This window comes from Pan paniscus, chromosome 16 (genome assembly GCF_029289425.2).
Source record: "Pan paniscus chromosome 16, NHGRI_mPanPan1-v2.0_pri, whole genome shotgun sequence".
NCBI classification, from domain to species: domain Eukaryota; kingdom Metazoa; phylum Chordata; class Mammalia; order Primates; family Hominidae; genus Pan; species Pan paniscus.
The window spans coordinates 29,438,094-29,456,940 of NC_073265.2; the positions used below are offsets into that span (position 1 = coordinate 29,438,094).

At 39.8% G+C, this 18,847-nt stretch overlaps 1 protein-coding gene across 2 annotated transcripts in view; it reads left to right on the forward strand.

The window, feature by feature from the left end:
- Positions 1 to 17,385, forward strand: part of BUB1B (BUB1 mitotic checkpoint serine/threonine kinase B) — a 60,193-nt gene extending 42,808 nt beyond the window's left edge. For both annotated transcript variants that reach the window (XM_003826568.5, XM_008951961.4), the window contains exons 15-23: positions 2,425 to 2,699; positions 4,875 to 5,008; positions 5,885 to 6,025; positions 6,360 to 6,460; positions 8,771 to 8,920; positions 9,603 to 9,745; positions 13,744 to 13,915; positions 14,704 to 14,810; positions 16,813 to 17,385. In XM_003826568.5, coding sequence (XP_003826616.3) covers positions 2,425 to 2,699; positions 4,875 to 5,008; positions 5,885 to 6,025; positions 6,360 to 6,460; positions 8,771 to 8,920; positions 9,603 to 9,745; positions 13,744 to 13,915; positions 14,704 to 14,810; positions 16,813 to 17,008 — 1,419 coding nt within the window. In that variant the 3' untranslated portion in view covers positions 17,009 to 17,385. The remainder of the gene's footprint in view (positions 1 to 2,424; positions 2,700 to 4,874; positions 5,009 to 5,884; positions 6,026 to 6,359; positions 6,461 to 8,770; positions 8,921 to 9,602; positions 9,746 to 13,743; positions 13,916 to 14,703; positions 14,811 to 16,812) is intronic.
- The last annotated feature ends 1,462 nt before the right edge of the window (positions 17,386 to 18,847 follow it).

Below are 18,847 nucleotides of genomic sequence, written 5' to 3' on the forward strand. Positions count from 1 at the left end.
GACCCTGTGTAGACATTTAAGTCAAAATAAATAACCTTTATCATTGGCATTTTATTAAAGTTTTAAGGAGGAAAAATCATTCTCTTCAAACCAGCCTCTGGAAGCTTGTCATGAGACTGAAAAGAATTGAGTATGTTTAATCTGAAGACTTTTAAGGGGTGATGTGAGCAGTAGCTTTAGTAACTTAAAGCAGTGTTTTCCACATCCTAGGGAATCATTTGGAGGAAGTTTTTTAAAAGCACTTTTTCATTTTAGTTTCTTCTCTGTTGATGTATATTTTATATCCAGTAAACTGCACAAATATTGTACAGCTAGATGAATTTTTCCATGCAATTTTTTCCCATATCAAGATACAGAATATTTCCAACAACTCAGAAGAGACTAGCGAGTCTTTTGTGACTAACAGTGCTTAAGCCCCATTCCATCTAGGTGCCATTGGAATTTCCAGGGAAGAAGTCCAAGCTTGTATTTTTGTCTTTTTAAAAATACTTTCTCAGATAATTCTGCTACAGTTAGTCTACTGACTGCTATGAAAAGACAGTGATGTAAGAGTAATTAATTACATACTGTGTTCTGGAGTAAACCACCAGAGAACATGATGAACAGGCTAGATTTGGATGCAGTGGTTCTAGATTCAGCTGTTCAAGGATATGCTTAATTGTTAAAGGAGTCCAACTTCATCTACCTTTTTTTTTTAACCAGTCTTTTACTTGAATTTTGTTAATAAGTACCTACCAGAATTTTCATCCCCTAAAAAAATCATATTTAAAATGTCTAAGCTAATATGGCCATAAGTAGTATTTGCATAAAATGTATAGATTATAAACATCTATTTTACTTTAATCACATATATAAATACATATATATGTATATATATATTTTTTTCTTTTTCTTTTTTAGACAGGGTCTCACTCTGTCACCCAGGCTGGAGTACAGTGGCATGATCTCAGCTCACTGCAGCCTCTGCCTCCTGTACTCAAGCATTCCTCCCACCTCAGCCTCCCAATTAGCTGGGACTACAGGTGTGAGCCACCATGCCTGGCTAATTTTTTATTTTTTGGAGAGACAGGGTTTCGCCATGTTGCCCAAGCTGGTCTCAAACTCCTGTGCTCAAGTGATCTTCCCACCTCAGCCTGCCTCCCAAAGTGTTGGGATTACAGGTGTGAGCAAATGTACCTGGCCAAATCTTTTTTTTTTTTTTTTTGAGACTGAGTTTCACTCTTTTGCTCAGGCTGGAGTGAAGTGGCGTGATCTCGGCTCACTGCAGCCTCCGCCTCCTGGGTTCAAGCAATTCTCCTGCCTCAGCCTCCCGAGTAGCTGGGATTACAGGCGCCCACCACCACGCCCAGCTAATTTTTGTATTTTTAGTAGGGACGGGGTTTTGCCATGTTGGCCAGGCTGGTCTCGAGCGCCTGACCTCAGGTGATCCACCCACCTCAGCCTCCCAAAGTGCTGGGATTACAGGCGTGAGCCACTGCACCCGGCCTGTAATTTTTTTTTTTAACTATACTTTGTTTCTTCCAGATGTACCTCCCACCTTTAGTTACTAAGTCAGAAATTCAAAGTATGTGTCAAATTGGTAATGATCTAGAAAATTAATCTCTGGTATCCATATGGGTTAAATCAAATAGGCACTATTTGTATACTACAGGTAAATACGTAAAGTGGTATAATCTCTCTGAGGACAGCTAAGTAATATAGATAAAGAACTTTAGTGTTCATAACCTTTTGACCTTACAATTCTACTTTTAGGAATTAATCCTAAGAAAATTAAAGGGTTTATAAAGATTTATGTATAAGGATAAAGTAGTTTTAAACTAGTAAAAAACAGAATAACCTGAAAGTTGGTTAATTTCTTATAGACCCACAATGTGGCCATTATGTTTTTAAAGAATTTTTAATAGCATAGGAAGGAAGAAATACAAAAAGTATGAGAAAGAGCAATACAGAGTATCATGAATGCTACAGTTTCACTGGTTTTAAAACTCCTTTTCAAATGCATAGAATATGCTATGCATATATCCTACCAGACATACATGAATTATCTTTAAGAAATAAATAAAAATTAGGTATGTAGCATAGAGGAAGAAGACCTAAAAACTAGGAGGATAGCAAATCATTAGAATATTTACTAAGTGAAAGCAGAAGAAAAATAGTATTTGTGCTTTAGTTCATAGGTGAAATTTGTTGAGGAACAAAACCAGTGCCCAATATTTTTCTTTGTATGGAGAATCTTCCTGGTACATTTTTTGGATGAAGTATAGTTTACTGTGTTCATGATATAAAAACCTTTTTATATTTGCCTAGATATTCTGATATGCTATTTCTGTACCCTGTGTCACTGAGCTAATGTGTCTCTCTCGGTAAAAAAGTTCTTCATGTATTGAAATATTTTAGCTAAACTTTATATGGTCTTTATTTCAGGATGAATTTACAGGAATTGAACCCTTGAGCGAGGATGCCATTATCACAGGCTTCAGAAATGTAACAATTTGTCCTAACCCAGAAGACACTTGTGACTTTGCCAGAGCAGCTCGTTTTGTATCCACTCCTTTTCATGAGATAATGTCCTTGAAGGATCTCCCTTCTGATCCTGAGAGACTGTTACCGGAAGAGGATCTAGATGTAAAGACCTCTGAGGACCAGCAGACAGCTTGTGGCACTATCTACAGTCAGACTCTCAGCATCAAGAAGCTGAGGTGATTGGGGATTTGCAGGTTTTACAAAGCAGATTGTTTACTCTCTTATTCTGCATGTGCTTGTCAGTTACAGTAATCAGTTATCAAGTTCTTACTAACTGTCAGGTACTGTGCTAAGTGCTTTACATGAGAGTAGGGCTGCCCCAGATGAAGTGTCAATGGGATTTAGTGATTGATTTGGATGTGGGGGTTAAAAGTAAATTTTGATGGTAGAGAAACTAAGTGGTCCGAGAGGAGTATAGTACCATTGAGGAAACTTTGCAAAGTGTACATGACTGACGAAAAGGAGGCATTTAGTTTTTCTTTAATATTGAGTTTAAAATAGTGGTAGGATAGCTTTTGTTAATTTTATGTATTTATTTATTTATTGAAATGGAGTCTCACTCTGTCGCCCAGGCTGGAGTGCAGTGGCGCTATCTTAGCTCACTGAAACCTCCGTCTCCCGGGTTCAAGCGATTCTCCTGCCTCAGCCTCCCAAGTAATTGGGACTACAGGTGCGCACCATCATGCCTGGCTTATTTTTATATTTTTAGTAGAGACGGGGTTTCGCCATGTTGGCCAGGCTGGTCTCAAACTCCTGACCTCAGGTGATCCACTCGCCTCGGCCTCTCAAAGTGCTGGGATTACAGGAGTGAGCCACTGTGCCCAGCCAGCTTATGTGAATTTTAAATAGGCAACTAGAGATGTGTTTTTTAAAAAACTATCTTTTGATAGAGAGGTGGAAATGAACTATGGAATAGATATGAGGGAATGGCTTACAGCCAGGGTCTGATACTTGTTTTAGGTCAGCTGATTTAACTAATTCCAGTTTTAGGAATTCTTTTTAATTGGCCAATTTTTGCTTTTAAAGCTACATTTTGAGAGGCCAGATGCAGTGGCTCACCTCTGTAATCCTGGCACTTTGGGAGGCTGAGGGAGGCGGATCATTTCAGGCCAGGAGTTGAAGACCAGCCTGGTCAACATGGCTGTACTCAAAAAAACTTTTTTTTGAAACTTTTTCCCTACAGGCTTTTAAGCACATTTGCTAGCATGTATTCACATTGCATGATTTGGGTTTCTCTTTTCTTTGCCTAACCTTTTCTTCTTGAAGAAAAAAAAGTCCAGAGAAAGGATAAAGAGGAAGAAAGTGTCAATGTTAGTGTTTCTCAATGTTATGGAATATAGAGTAGATATTTACTATAGGTAAATAAAGCATAAATCCAGAAATGTATGCTGGACATGGCTTATTCACCAGGTTTAGAGGAGGTTACCTAGATTCCGATTTGGGGAAATAATGGACTTGAAAAATGAGACTATTGCTGAGTGCATTGGCTCTTGCCTGTAATCCCAGCACTTTGGGAGGCTAAGGTGGGAGGATCACTTGAGGCCAGGAGTTTAAGACCAGCCTGGGGAACAAAGTGATGCCTTGTGTCTAATAAAAATAAAAAAAAAAATAGCTAGGCATGGTAGCAGTCACCCAGGTATCATTTCCTGGGCTCAAGTGATTCTCCCACCTCAGCCTCCCAAGTAGTCCCAGATATTAGCTTTTTTGTTTTACAACCTTTCAGCTACTTGGGAGGCTGAGGTGGGAGGATCACTTGAGCCCAGGAAATCAAGGCTGCAGTGAGCCATGATCACACCACTGCCCTCCAGCCTGGGTGACGGAATGAGATCCTGTCTCAAAAATAAAATGAAAAGTAAAAAAAAAACTGAGGCTATCAAATAAATTGATAACAAATTATAAATTATTTAAACCTAAATTTTATTGTGTTAAAAAATAAAAGTATAACATAAAATTATAAAATTTGTACATTAAGGCTGGGTGCAGTGGCTCACGCCTATAATCCCAGCACTTTAGGAGGCTGAGACGGGTGGACCATCTGAAGTCAGGAGTTCAAGACCAGTCTGGCTAACATGGTGAAACCCTGTCTCTACTAAAAATACAAAAATTAGCTGGGCATGGTGGCAGGTGCCTGTAATCCCAGCTACTCAGGAGGCTGAGACAGGAGAATCACTTGAACCCGGGAGGCAGAGGTTGCAGTGAGCCAAGATCATGCAGTTGTGCTCCAGCCTGGGTGACAAGAGCAAAACTCCATCTCAAAAAAAGAAAAATGTATACATTAAGAATTTATGAAATTATAACAAAGTTGATATATATTATTCCTATAAGAATTAACTTATTTTTTATTCTTTTAGCCCAATTATTGAAGACAGTCGTGAAGCCACACACTCCTCTGGCTTCTCTGGTTCTTCTGCCTCGGTTGCAAGCACCTCCTCCATCAAATGTCTTCAAATTCCTGAGAAACTAGAACTTACTAATGAGACTTCAGGTAGGATATACATACCACTATATCCATGCCTAGTGAACACTTGTTTATCTCAGCAAACTGAGCTGTATGTTTTTCTTTTTTTGAGACAGGGTCTCACTCTGTCACCCAGGATGGAGTGCAGTGGCACAATCACAGCTCACTGCAGCCTCAAACTCACTGGGCTCAGGTGATCCTCCTACCTCAGCCTCCCGAGTAGCTGGGACCACAACTGTGCCACCACCAATTTTTGTATTTTTTGGAGAGGCGGGGTTTCGCCATGTTGCCCAGGCTGGTCTCAAACTCCTGGCCTCAAAGGATCCTCCCGCCTCAGCCTTCCACTCCCTGGGATTATAGGTGTGAGCCACCATGCCCAGTCTATGTGTTTTTCCTTCTTAAGTTGCCGGCCGGGTGCGGTGGCTCACGCCTGTAATCCCAGCACTTTGGGAGGCCGAGGCGGGTGGATCACGAGGTCAGGAGATCGAGACCATCCTGGCTAACACGGGGAAACCCCAACTCTACTAAAAATACAAAAAAATTAGCCGGGCATGGTGGCGGGTGTCTGTAGTCCCAGCTACTCTGGAGGCTGAGGCAGGAGAATGGCGTGAACCTGGGAAGCGGAGCTTGCAGCAGTGAGCCGAGATGGCGCCACTGCACTCCAGCCTGGGCGACAGAGCGAGACTCTGTCTCAAAGAAGTTGCCATAAATTGTGAAATTTCTAGAGTAGATTAGTACGAAGTGAACACAGTTTCATAAACACCTGAGACAGGTGAGTGTAGTTAAATTAACAGTGCTGACTGTGTAATCTTGATTTTTTTTTCTTCTACTCTGTTATAATATCCATTTTAAGCATTAGGGTTTTTTTGGTGATATCTTTTCACCTTTCCCTCCCACTGGCAGAAAACCCTACTCAGTCACCATGGTGTTCACAGTATCGCAGACAGCTACTGAAGTCCCTACCAGAGTTAAGTGCCTCTGCAGAGTTGTGTATAGAAGACAGACCAATGCCTAAGTTGGAAATTGAGAAGGAAATTGAATTAGGTAAGTACCATTGAACGCATGTCCTCTGGTGCATGACAGTATACAAATAAGTGATTATTTGTACTTAAGCTTGATGCTTGAGCACTGTAAATATTCCTAGATTGTATTTTTTTAAAAAGCAATATAGAGGATGACACATCAGTAACTTCATGTCCTAATAATAGGAATTATGTCTTCTCCTCTTGCAATCTTTAACAAATTATTTTTAAAAGTATTCTAGATACTACTAACTGGCAAATACACCAGTGCCTCTATCCCTTAAACCAGGAGGTAAAAGCTACAGGGCTGTATATGTTCACAGTGATTTTTAAATGGAATCAAACTTTCTCAACAGGTAATGAGGATTACTGCATTAAACGAGAATACCTAATATGTGAAGATTACAAGTTATTCTGGGTGGCGCCAAGAAACTCTGCAGAATTAACAGTAATAAAGGTGGGACTGATTCTTTGTAATTTCAGTTACTTTGTAAATAATACGGATTGAAGCAATAACTGTCCTCATGTTACCATCAAATCTTTCTAATAATCTCTTTCAATATGTCCAAATATATTAAGTATCCTTTCAGTTTCTTTTTTTTTTAGGAAATCTCTGCTGATACTTTCTGGCCTGTTCCAATCTGGACAAGTTATACATTAGCTTTCACACAATCACCACCCACAATCACCTTGGAATTTCCATTTATTATCATCCTAGGTATTCACATTACCTTTGTCTTATATTGGATACCTAGTTTCTTTTTATCTTTGTTTTTTAAAGGACACGGTCTCTGTCATCCAGGCTGGAGTACAGTAGCATGATCACGGCTCACTGCAGCCTCAACCTCTTGAGCTCAAGCAATCCTCCCACCTCAGCCTCTGGAATAGCTGGGACCGTAGGTGCACGCCACCACTCCCAGCTAATTATTTTTTGTAGAGACGGGGGCCTCTCTGTGTTGCCTAGGCTGGTCTTGAATTCATGGCTCAAGCAGTCCTCCCACCTTGGCCTCCCAAAGAACTGGATTACAGGCATCTAACTTTGCTTTTGAATTTTTTTGCCATTCTGAGTCTCGAAGCTTTGTGTGAAGTTATTTTTCCCTCTTTCTGGATCCTTATAGGATCTTATTCTTGTCCCCACTATTCTGAAATGTCACAATTACATGCCTTTTCATAAGTTTGTTGTCACTTATGTGCTAGGTACTCAATGGCCATTTCAATCTGTTAATTCCCTCAGTTCTGAGAAATTTTCTTCAATGGGAAAATTATTTTTCCCCTCAGTTTTCTCTGTTCTCTTATTCTCTAATTCCTTTTATTAGAGGTGCATATGGCATCTTTGGACAGAACCTCTAAAAATTTAACTTTTTTTCTCCTATATTCTCTCTTTGTCTTTTTACTTTCTGAGTATATTATCAGCTTAATATTTTTGGTCTTTTTACTAGGTTTTTATTTCTATATTTAATTTTCAAGAGCTCTTTTTAAAATTTTTTCCCCCTTTGTCATCTGTTTCTTCTTGTTTTCTTTTCTTTTTTTTTTTTTTTTTTTGGTCTGTTTTGATCTCTTTCACACTACAGGCTTTCTTCAAGTCTTTGGCTCTCTATTCATATTTAAGTATGGGACATTGAAAGCTCTGTGTATATGGAAAGACCTTGACAGCTGTGGACCTCAATGTAGGATGATCTAGTTTGGCCATTTTATTGGAAAACCCTCCAATCTTTAGATCCTTTCTCTTGAGCTGATCATAGAAGTCTTCTCCCTCAGAGAAGACTTCTAATTTTCTGCCTGGAGCATATAAGCCTGGCTGCTAGCTTTCTGAAATCTGAGTGAGGAAATTGGTCTGAAGAATAGAAGAGCAGGGAGGTGCATCTTAACATCTTAACTGCTGCATATATAACATCTGATATATATACTTTTTCCTGTTTTCTATGTTATTTCTATCCCCCTCAGTGGTGCCTAGTGCCCTCTAGTCCAGAGCCCTTCTCTTTTATACTCACTAGGTAATAAACTTCTGGACTTCGAGAATAGGGGAGAGGTAGTTGCTGGGCTGGGCTATGGGAGCAGAGGAGGGAAGCTGGGGTCTACCTTCCTGTTTTTTTGTTTTTTTTTTCTTCGAGACGGAGTTTTGCTCTTGTCACCCCGGCTGGAGTGCAATGGCATGATCTTGGCTCACTGCAACCTCTGCCTCCCAGGGTCAAGCGATTCTCCTGCCTCAGCCTCCTGCGTAGCTGGGATTACAGGCACCCGCCACCAAAAGCCTAGCTAATTTTTTGTATTTTTAGCAGAGACGGGGTTTCACCCCTTCATAATCATTGGTCAGGCTGGTCTTGAACTCCTGATGTCAGGTAATCCACACGCCTCAGCCTCCCAGAGTGCTGGGATTACAGGCATGAGCCACTGCACTAGGCCTACCTTCCTCTTAAATGGGATTCAATCACTCCTGTCTTAGCTCCACCCTCAGCCTCACTTCCATGGGTAATTGGTGCTGCCAGTTATATAGTATAGGAAAATAGCCTTGTAGTGTAAATGTAGCTCAGCTTTCTCCTCTGCCAAAATCAGTTTTTATTCTAATTGGATTGTTACCTCCTGTTCTCTTTCCAGCTTATCCTCTTTCCAGAATTTGTTGTTATTGTGTCTTTTATAGTAGATTTATGCCTTTAAAAATATCTCTTTATTATTTCTCTATCAGAAGGGCTGGAAGGAATGTGTTTCAACCTGCCAGCCATAACCATAGACTTAACTGAACTTATTTTTAAAATACAATGTCTTACAGGTATCTTCTCAACCTGTCCCATGGGACTTTTATATCAACCTCAAGTTAAAGGAACGTTTAAATGAAGATTTTGATCATTTTTGCAGCTGTTATCAATATCAAGATGGCTGTATTGTTTGGCACCAATATATAAACTGCTTCACCCTTCAGGTCTGTAATACTAAAAACATAATTTAAAGTCCTGAAGTAGAGAGATTTGTGCTCCATTTAGCAAAGGAATTTAGTACAAAATTCCTGTCAATCTTCTAGAAATAGACCAATTCAAGTATAAGTTAGAAGCATTGATAATTTTCTCGTTATTTTGACCAAAGATCTCTTTGGTATTTTTTTAACTTTTTTTGGTCCGTTGTCAAGCATAAATAAAAGTAGAATTGTACAATGAACTCCCATGAACTAGTCATCTATGATAATCTTAGCTCACGGTCACTCTTGTTTTAGCTATACTACCCCCACTGGATAGTTTTTAAAACCCAGACACAATATGTCATTTTACTCTTCGGTTTGTTCTTAAGAAGGTTTGCTATGGATTTTGATGATAATATGAATTCTCAAAAATGGTTGGAATGAGGGTATTTTAAAACATTTATTAAGTACCTATTTTGGGCCAGGCTCATGCTTGATGCCCTTCATCATTATGTCATTAAATCCTTACAAACAATCTTATGGGAGATCGCAGTGTTATTAAAACTGAGACATAGACTCAGTCTACAGAGGTGCCTACGTTCCAGTAGAGAACAAGGAAGACTACAAACCATCAGTTTTCAAGGTATTGAGTATAACTACAATCTGCCAAACTTGAGAAATAGTGAGTTTTCTGTCCTTCAATTTCCAGGATCTTCTCCAACACAGTGAATATATTACCCATGAAATAACAGTGTTGATTATTTATAACCTTTTGACAATAGTGGAGATGCTACACAAAGCAGAAATAGTCCATGGTGACTTGAGTCCAAGGTGTCTGATTCTCAGAAACAGGTTGGTCCTTTTCATTCTTATAATTCTGTCAGCTGTCTCTTAAAACATGGATAGTTGCCACTTTTTTTTTTTCTTTTTTGAGGCGAGGGTCTCACTCTGTCACCTAGGTTGGAGTACAGTGGCATGATCTTGGCTCACTGCAGCCTCCATCTCCCAGGTTCAAACGATTCTCCCATCTTAACCTTGCTAGTAGCTGGGACCACAGGCGCGCACCACCACACCTGGCTAATTTTTTGTATTTTTTGGTAGAGATGAGGTTTTGCCATGTTGCCCAGGCTGGTCTCAAACTCCTGGCCTCAAGTGATCTGCCCACCTCAGCCTCCCAAAGTGCTGGGATTATAGGCGTGAGCCACTGCACCCGGCCAAGTTGCCAATTTTTAAAGCCTTTTGATAAATGCCATATCGAGGAACATATTATGTTAAGAGAGTATTTACCTAAAAGTCAAAAATCATTAAGAATAGTTTAAAATAATTCAAAGAAATAAACACATTGAGGAAATAGATTAAATCAGATAAAAGAATTAATCACTGAGTATTGTGATGATATATGTCAAGATGAGATATAAAATATGAATATTTTGAGGAATATAAAGTGGATTGTTTAGTCATTCTTTGAGTGGGACCAGTGCCAATCTAGCGAGGATGCCAGCAAAATCAAGGCACTACTCAGTTTCATAGACCAAAGCTTAAGTCAGGCCTAACTGACCTGTTAGCCAAGAGAAGTGGGTAAAACCAGAGTTCAAATACAAACTATGCCAAGGAATGGGGTTTAGTGTTCAAATTAAACCCAGTGTGTCCATCAGGTTCAAGGGGTGAGCACAGAGCAGGAAATAATAAATGAATACTAAGGACTGAGAAAATATAGATCACGTTCAGGCATTAACTAGGCAAAAACAGTCCAACATTTTTGCTTTGTGAAAAGTACTAGAGGACTACTATATTCTTTTAGTGATCATTGGTGTTATAGTATTTGAGTAAAAGCAGCCTGGTTTAAAGATGCTGTGTCTGCCCAACCCTGTGTCTTGGGTGAGGTGTTAACTTTGTTTCTGAGGCCACTGGTATACACTAATAGCTGGACTTACTCTTTACATTTCTTCTGAATACTTAATCTATCAGAAGAGATTGAATTAGACTCTAAATTATAGTTAACGTGGAAATCAAAAGAACCCTCAATGTGTTCCTGTGATTGTAACCAAAAGAACTAGAGAATCCCACCTTCTCCCCTGAGATAGCAGAGTCAAAGGCTTTCCCAGACATAATGTAGCAGCATTTCTCATCCAGGGCACCATAGGTATTTTGGATGAGACAATTCTTTGTGCAGGTGTGTTCCAAGCAATGCAGGATGTTTTATATTCCTATTCCCCCGACCCACCCAATTAAGTGCAAGTAACAATCCCCTAAGCCGTTGTGACCACCAAAAATCCCCTCAAATTTCCAAATATGAGAACCCCTGGTATATTTTCACTCTACTTAACATTAAAATGACAGTGCTGAAATTCCCAGGGCTATGGAAATTGGAAGCAGAGGTTTTTTCTAAGCCTTTTAGAATTGGGCATTTGTGGTCTAATGAAGTATGATAACCCTTCTCTCAGCCACTAGAGGCTCTAGGAAAGTCCATAGTATTAAAGAGGCATTGCTTTTTACTTTGTCACTGCTTATCAAATTTAATCAGAAATTTCACAGATTCATAAGGAATTAAAAGCCGGAAAGGGGCCGAGCACAGTGGCTCATGCCTATAATCAATCCCAGCACTTTTGGAGGCCGAGGCGGGCAGATCACCTGAGGTTGGGAGTTCAAGACCAGCCTGACCAACATGGAGAAACCCCATCCTACTAAAAATACAAAATTAGCCAGGTATGGTGGTGCATGCCTGTAATCCCAGCTACTTGGGAGGCTGAGGCAGGAGAATTGCTTGAACCCAGGAGGCCGAGGTTGTGGTGAACTGAGATCGCACCATTGTACTCCAGCCTGGGCAACAAGAGCAAAATTCTGTCTCAAAAAAAAGCCAGAGGCCGGGCGCAGTAGCTCACGCCTGAAATCCCAGCATTTTGGGAGGCCGAGGCGGGCGGATCATGAGGTCAGGAGATCAAGACCATCCTGGCTAACACAGTGAAACCCTGTCTCTACTAAAAATACAAAAAGATAGCCAGCCGTGGTGGCAGGTTCCTGTAGTCCCAGCTACTCAGGAGGCTGAGGCAGGAGAATGGCGTGAACCCGGGAGGCGGAGCTTGCAGTGAGCCAAGATCGTGCCACTGCACTCCAGCCTGGGTGACAGAGCGAGACTCCGTCTCAAAACAAAACAACAACAAAAGCCAGAAAGGGCTGGATGCAGTGGTTCACATCTGCAATCCCAGCACTTTGGGAGGCAAAGGCAGGAGGATCTCTTGAGGCCAGGAGTTCAAGACCAGCCTGGTCAACATAGCAAGACCCTGTCTCTACAAAAATAAAATAAAAGCCAGAAAGAACCTTTTGAAATTGCTTAGTTTAGTTGCTTACTTTAGTTTCTGCATATTTTTTGTGAGGAAAATGAGATCCAAAAAAATGGAATGTCCTACCCAAAGTAACAGTGAGTGAGTAGCTGATTAGAGGGCTAGGACACCTTCATGCATGCTTCTTTTTATTAATCTATGAAACATTTTTTCCTATGCCTCCAAAGTTATATAAATATTTTACAATTACACTGGGCATGGTGACTCACATCTGTAATCCCAGCACTTTGGGAGACCAAGGCAGAGGATCACTTGAGCCTAGGAGTTCAAGACCAGTCTGGGCAATATAATGAGACCTCATCTCTACAAAAAATTAAGAAATTAGCCAGGCATGGTGGCACACACCAGTAGTCCCAGCTACTCAGGAGGCTGAGATGGGAGGATCGCTTGAACCTAGGAGGCAGAGACTGCACTGAGCTGAGATCGCACCACTGTACTCCAGCCTCAGTGACAAGAGTGTAGACCTTGTCTAAGAAACCAAACAAAACACACACATGCACACACTTTATATATATATATAAAAATACATATGTATATTTTATATATATCAGAATCCACGATCCCTATAACTATATATATACTATATATATATATATGTTTTTTTTAAATTATAGTATAGTTTTATGGTGGCCAAAAAAGGTTGGCTCTTGTGCCAAGGAAAAATGGGAGCAATTATCAATTTTAAAGTAAAATACATAGATCATTCTGTGCCGTGGAGGTATGTAATTGGAGTAAAGACTGTTTAGGAATATTGCACCAATATCAGGAGTTTGAGGGAATTAATTGAGAAAAACAGACAAAAGGAACACATGAAAACCCACTCTTTTCATTTATAAACAGTTCCTATGTCTCCTTGGAGAATAGCATTATTGCATAGGATAGATAAACCAAGGAAAACAAAATTAATTGATAATTAATTAGTATTATAAAGGTTTTTTTAGTAAATAACTGGAATTACAAATAAGAGTAAGATAAAATATGGTGTTTTACAAGAAATTTTACAATATAGATAGGACTTTATAAAACAGACTTGCATTGTTTTCCATTAAACTCTGGAAGGAAGAATCTAAACAATACTTGGAAAGCCTATCTGGAATAGTAAACAAGAAAGGCTATGACACCTATAAAATTTTAATTTCCTCCATCATAATTCCTGTCAGTGTATAAATCATTGCAATTGTATGTGTTAATGTGTACAGTACAGGGAAGAAGCCTGTGCTCTGCTTCCATACTTACTTTATATAATATGGAAGCTTGATAAATGTTTAATGGTGGCCATGCACCGTGATTGAAATATACTTTGTGTCACCAAACTGGTGACATTCCTTCCGCATTGGGTGGACACTGCCACTGCTCTGAGTCTTACAGGTGCATTTTCAAAATTAACCACTGGAGGGAGTTGTTGGCATAGCTAAGATGTACCCAAGGTACCTTTTTTTTTAAAGACCAGCTATGCAGCTTCTTTCATGGCCTATTTTTATTATCTCCTTCTCTTAAATCTGGGCTCAGAATCCACGATCCCTATGATTGTAACAAGAACAATCAAGCTTTGAAGATAGTGGACTTTTCCTACAGTGTTGACCTTAGGGTGCAGCTGGATGTTTTTACCCTCAGCGGCTTTCGGACTGTACAGATCCTGGAAGGACAAAAGATCCTGGCTAACTGTTCTTCTCCCTACCAGGTAAGTGTAAAACAAGCCTGAGCAAATATGGAGAGGGTTTCTTAATCTCTTTATTATCTAGATAAGCTATAAAAGCTACTGTTTACTGATACTGACTCCTAGAATAGATGACCTAGTTTTCAAATATCACCAAGTCAAGTAAAATGTAACATTTTTGTGTTACAGCATTGAAGAATATACACATACACGTGCAAACACATGACTAACTCTGTAACCGAGTGCCAGGGCCACTCCTACTGCCTACCACCCATGTAATCTTTTATAAGTCATTTTCTGTGATCTTCTCTGTAAAATAGGGATAACAGTCTCTGCTATGTGTTTATCAGAATTGTTATGAGGAGTAAATGAAGTAATGTATATAAAAAGAACATTAGCACAAATGTAAAGTCTTTTGTATGGTGGCATTATATGCAGAAATTCCTTCTAACTCAGCTTTAGACATAAGACATTTGCTGATTGAATATGTAGCACGAACCTGAACTAATCATGTGGACCCCATTTAGATCACAGCTGGAGTTCATGCAAACTCAGTAGGTCTACAAATTTGAATGTGATAGTCCAAATATTGCATCTTTTGTTCTTAAGGATAATTCTTACAGTTGGCTCTATTGATCACTTCTTTGGAGAGTTTCTCCCTTTACTGTAAGGGTGAGGAACAGTCTACTAAAATGTATGTCATAAAATAAACTTAGTTAAGCACTGTAATACCTTTCAACTTCCTACCGAAATAAGCTGCCATGGTAGAGGCAGAGAATTATTTTAGCTGATGGTGCTTTTTATGATTTCAGGTAGACCTGTTTGGTATAGCAGATTTAGCGCATTTACTATTGTTCAAGGAACACCTACAGGTCTTCTGGGATGGGTCCTTCTGGAAACTTAGCCAAAATATTTCTGAGTAAGTATTGATGAATGTCAGGGTCTCTGCCTGTCCCAATAATTTTCTGTTTCTCTTGGGTGCTATCTCTGCTTTGGCAGCCTTAGTTTTTTAATCCAAATGCCTTGGTTCCAGTAGTTTCAGCCAGTTTTCATTAGAGTATCAGCAGAGCAGCTAGTGCAGGAAAAAGGAACTGCTTACTAAAAATAAGATTCAAAACATCATTCTTCTGAATCTAGCTGTATCTTCCAGACTACGGCTATAGTATGGAAGCTTCCCTGTTTAGATATGTGAAAAGAAGCATTTCATGAGAATAATTTTCTAACTAATTGGTGTTAGCCTTAAATTCCTTTTTATTTATTTATTTATTTTTTGAGATGGAGTCTCGCTCTGTTGCCCACGCTGGAGTGCAGTGGCATGATCTCGGCTCACTGCAACCTCTGCCTCCCGGGTTCAAGTGATTCTCCTGCCTCAGCCTCCTGAGTAGCTGGGATTACAGGCGCACGCCACCATGCCTGGCTCATTTTTGTATTTTTAGTAGAGATGCGGTTTCACTACGTTGGCCAGGCTGATCTCGAACTCCTGACCTCGTGATCCGCCTGCCTCGGCCTCCCAAAGTGCTAGGATTACAGGTGTGAGCCACCGTGTCTGGCCTAAATTCCTTTTTAATAGCGATTATTACCAAAAGTTAATAAGCATCCTTTGAAAAGACTTACATTTCTAAACTATATGCTAATTTTAGGCTATTTTTTTATTTAATAAGTGGATAGAACCAAACCAGATAAGTGACTCTCCTGGAGAAGAAGTAAGTGGTCTCTTAATAAGCACTGCTTGGTCTCAGAACCTTAGTACTCCCTCAAGCCTGCTCATAAAACTTACTAAGTCAGCCGGGCATGGTGGCTTACACCTGTAATCACAGCACTTTGGGAGGCCGAGGCAGATTACCTGAGGTCAGGAGTTTGAGAGCAGCCTGGGCAACATGGCGAAACCTTGTCTCTACTCAGAATACAAGAAAATTAGCTGGGTGTGGTGGCACATGCCTGTAATCCTAGCTACTTGGGAAGCTGAGGCACGGGAATCACTTGAACCTGGGAGGCAGAGGTTGCAGTGAGCTGAGATCGCGCCACTGCACTCCACCCAGGGCAACAGAGTGAGACTTCGTCTCAAAAAAAACTTATCTATGTTCCACTTTAGCTTATCTTAGCAAGTAAATTCCCAGCCTAAGTTTGCCAGTCTGTCACCTATTGTTATATTCTTTGGTTAAAAAAAAAAAAAATGAGTGTTGAAGATTTAATGCCCCTTCTCTATTTTCATCTTTGAATAATTGAATTGTACTTTTCTCTTCATTTAATTCAGAACTTGGCCAGTGTTGTCTCTTACATGAACTTTTAAAAATAGGCTTGAAATACAATGTAAGACATATAGGTTGGATATAGGCATGTCCACTTGGCTATGGTCCAGGCAGGTCTGGCTAACACAAGCAGAAACAAGTGGGGTCAGTTGGGGTGTCCTAACAGCCCTGCCTTATCTAATAAGGGAAGTTTCTCTGATCAAAAGAAAATAATAAGAAGCAAAGGTACAAACATATTAAGCAGTAGTTACTTTAGTCAAGCTTACGATTATCAGAGAATTGTAATGAAGATCCACTACTGGGGTAGGAGAAAGGAGCTGTAGCCTTTTTAAGGACCTAGACTCTAGGAAAGTTAGAGGAAATAAAATTCCTTTTTCTTCTATTTGTAGAAGAAAAGTGCTATGTCTTAGTACACAGAGGAAATTTATAGATTTAGATGAGAGATCTTCTTTCCCTTTATGTGCATTGTATCTTGGCTTTTCCCACTATGGTAGCCCTTTTTTGTAGTTCTTCCCTGGGCTTTCAAAGGACTATTTGAATGATCTCTAACCCTAGAGTTCTAGGTATTACCTTACACCATTTTGGTGCATAAATGTACCACTGAGTTAAACTAAAAGGAATTATAATTTTCATATGCCTAATCTTGATGGAAATGGTTTTATATATTTTTAGGCTAAAAGATGGTGAATTGTGGAATAAATTCTTTGTGCGGATTCTGAATGCCAATGATGAGGCCACAGTGTCTGTTCTTGGGGAGCTTGCAGCAGAAATGAATGGGGTTTTTGACACTACATTCCAAAGTCACCTGAACAAAGCCTTATGGAAGGTAGGGAAGTTAACTAGTCCTGGGGCTTTGCTCTTTCACTGAGCTAGGCAATCAAGTCTCACAGATTGCTGCCTCAGAGCAATGGTTGTATTGTGGAACACTGAAACTGTATCTGCTGTAATTTAATTTAGGACACATTTAGATGCACTACCGTTGCTGTTCTACTTTTTGGTACAGGTATATTTCGACGTCACTGACATTTTTTATACAGTGATATACTTACTCATGGCCTTGTCTAACTTTTGTGAAGAACTATTTTATTCTAAACAGACTCATTACAAATGGTTACCTTGTTATTTAACCCATTTGTCTCTACTTTTCCCTGTACTTTTCCCATTTGTAATTTGTAAAATGTTCTCTTATGATCACCATGTATTTTGTAAATAATAAAATAGTATCTGTTAAATTTGTGCTTCTAACATGTGATGTAGTTTTTGCAAACTAAAATAACAGATGGCTTAATTTTGCAGAGACGAACTATTTTGCCATGGAAATTTATATATCCTAGACTTAGAATTGTTATAATAGGGTTGTGATGAGACAGAGTAGCCAACTATTTCTTTAGGTGGGTCTGACCTTCCAATAAGTGGTCTAGACTGAAAAGTAGGTAAGATGATATGCATAAGACCAAATATCCTTCAATTTCAAGTGGCATGATTGTATACGTGGCTTATGTTTTAATGTTTTCACTTTTTTGGAGACAGGGTGTCCTCTGTTGCCCAGGCTATAGCCTTGATTTCCCAGGCTCTGGCAATTTTCCCACCTCAGCCTCCCAAGTAGTTGGGAGCACAGGCGCACACCACCACATCTGGCTAATTTTTTGTATTTTTGTAGAGATGGGATTTCGCCACATTGCCCAGGCTGGTCTCAAACTCCTGGGCTCAAGTGATCTGCCCACCTCGGCTGCCCAAAGTGCTGAGATTACAGGCGTGAGCCACCATGCCCGGCCCTAATGCTTTCACTTTTATCCACCAAGCTCCTTGGTCTATTTATATAATCTAGTGGCACTGCTGCTGGGGTCTTTTGATTAGGAATGTGACTGTTAGAAAGTAAAAGCAAATGTGTTAGACAGGGTTTAGCAACCTTTCAGAAATGGAATAATCACCATTCTATTACATGCAGAATGACTTGGAGGGGGCAAGGGTCAGTGAAGGAATAAAAGGAAATTTTGCTTGAAAGATTTGAGGAAGCAGGAGGTCAGAATAAAACGATAACTTTGAAGTATGAAATAGTTTGGAAGAGAATAGGCCTAGATAAAGTATTGGACTCCCAAAGGGAAGCGTGAATTACACCTGGCCTCAGGGATAGGGAAGAAAATTGGTAGAAAAAGGCAATGAAAATTATCAAACTATCAGCCGGGCACTGTGACTCATGCCTGTAATCCCAGCACTTTGGGAGGCCAAGGAGGGAGATTCATGTGAGACCAGGAGTTTGAGAGCTGCCCGGGCAACAAAGTGAGCCCCATCTCTACAAAAAATAAAAATAAACATAAATTAGTTGGGTGCAGTGGCACATGCCTATAGTCCTAGCTGCTTGGGAAGCTGAGGCGAAAGGATTGCTTGAGCCTGGGAGTTCAAGTTTTAGTGAGCATGATTGCGCCATTGCACTCTTGCTCCGGGCGACAGAACAAGACTCTGCCTCTAACAAAAAAAGGAAAGAAAATTATCTAATTATCTATTTCATATCTAAATACCAAAATTATCTAATGTTCCTCCTTGCTAGTGCCTTATTTTTTTTTTTACTCTAGTTGTCACTGTTACTGCTCTAAGATTGCTGGAAAGCAAAAAATCCTACGTATGTCTCAACTAAAAATATTTAAGCATATATAGTTGAAGCACTGCAACGTGACTTGGATCTGAAAGATAATCAACTTAGAAATAT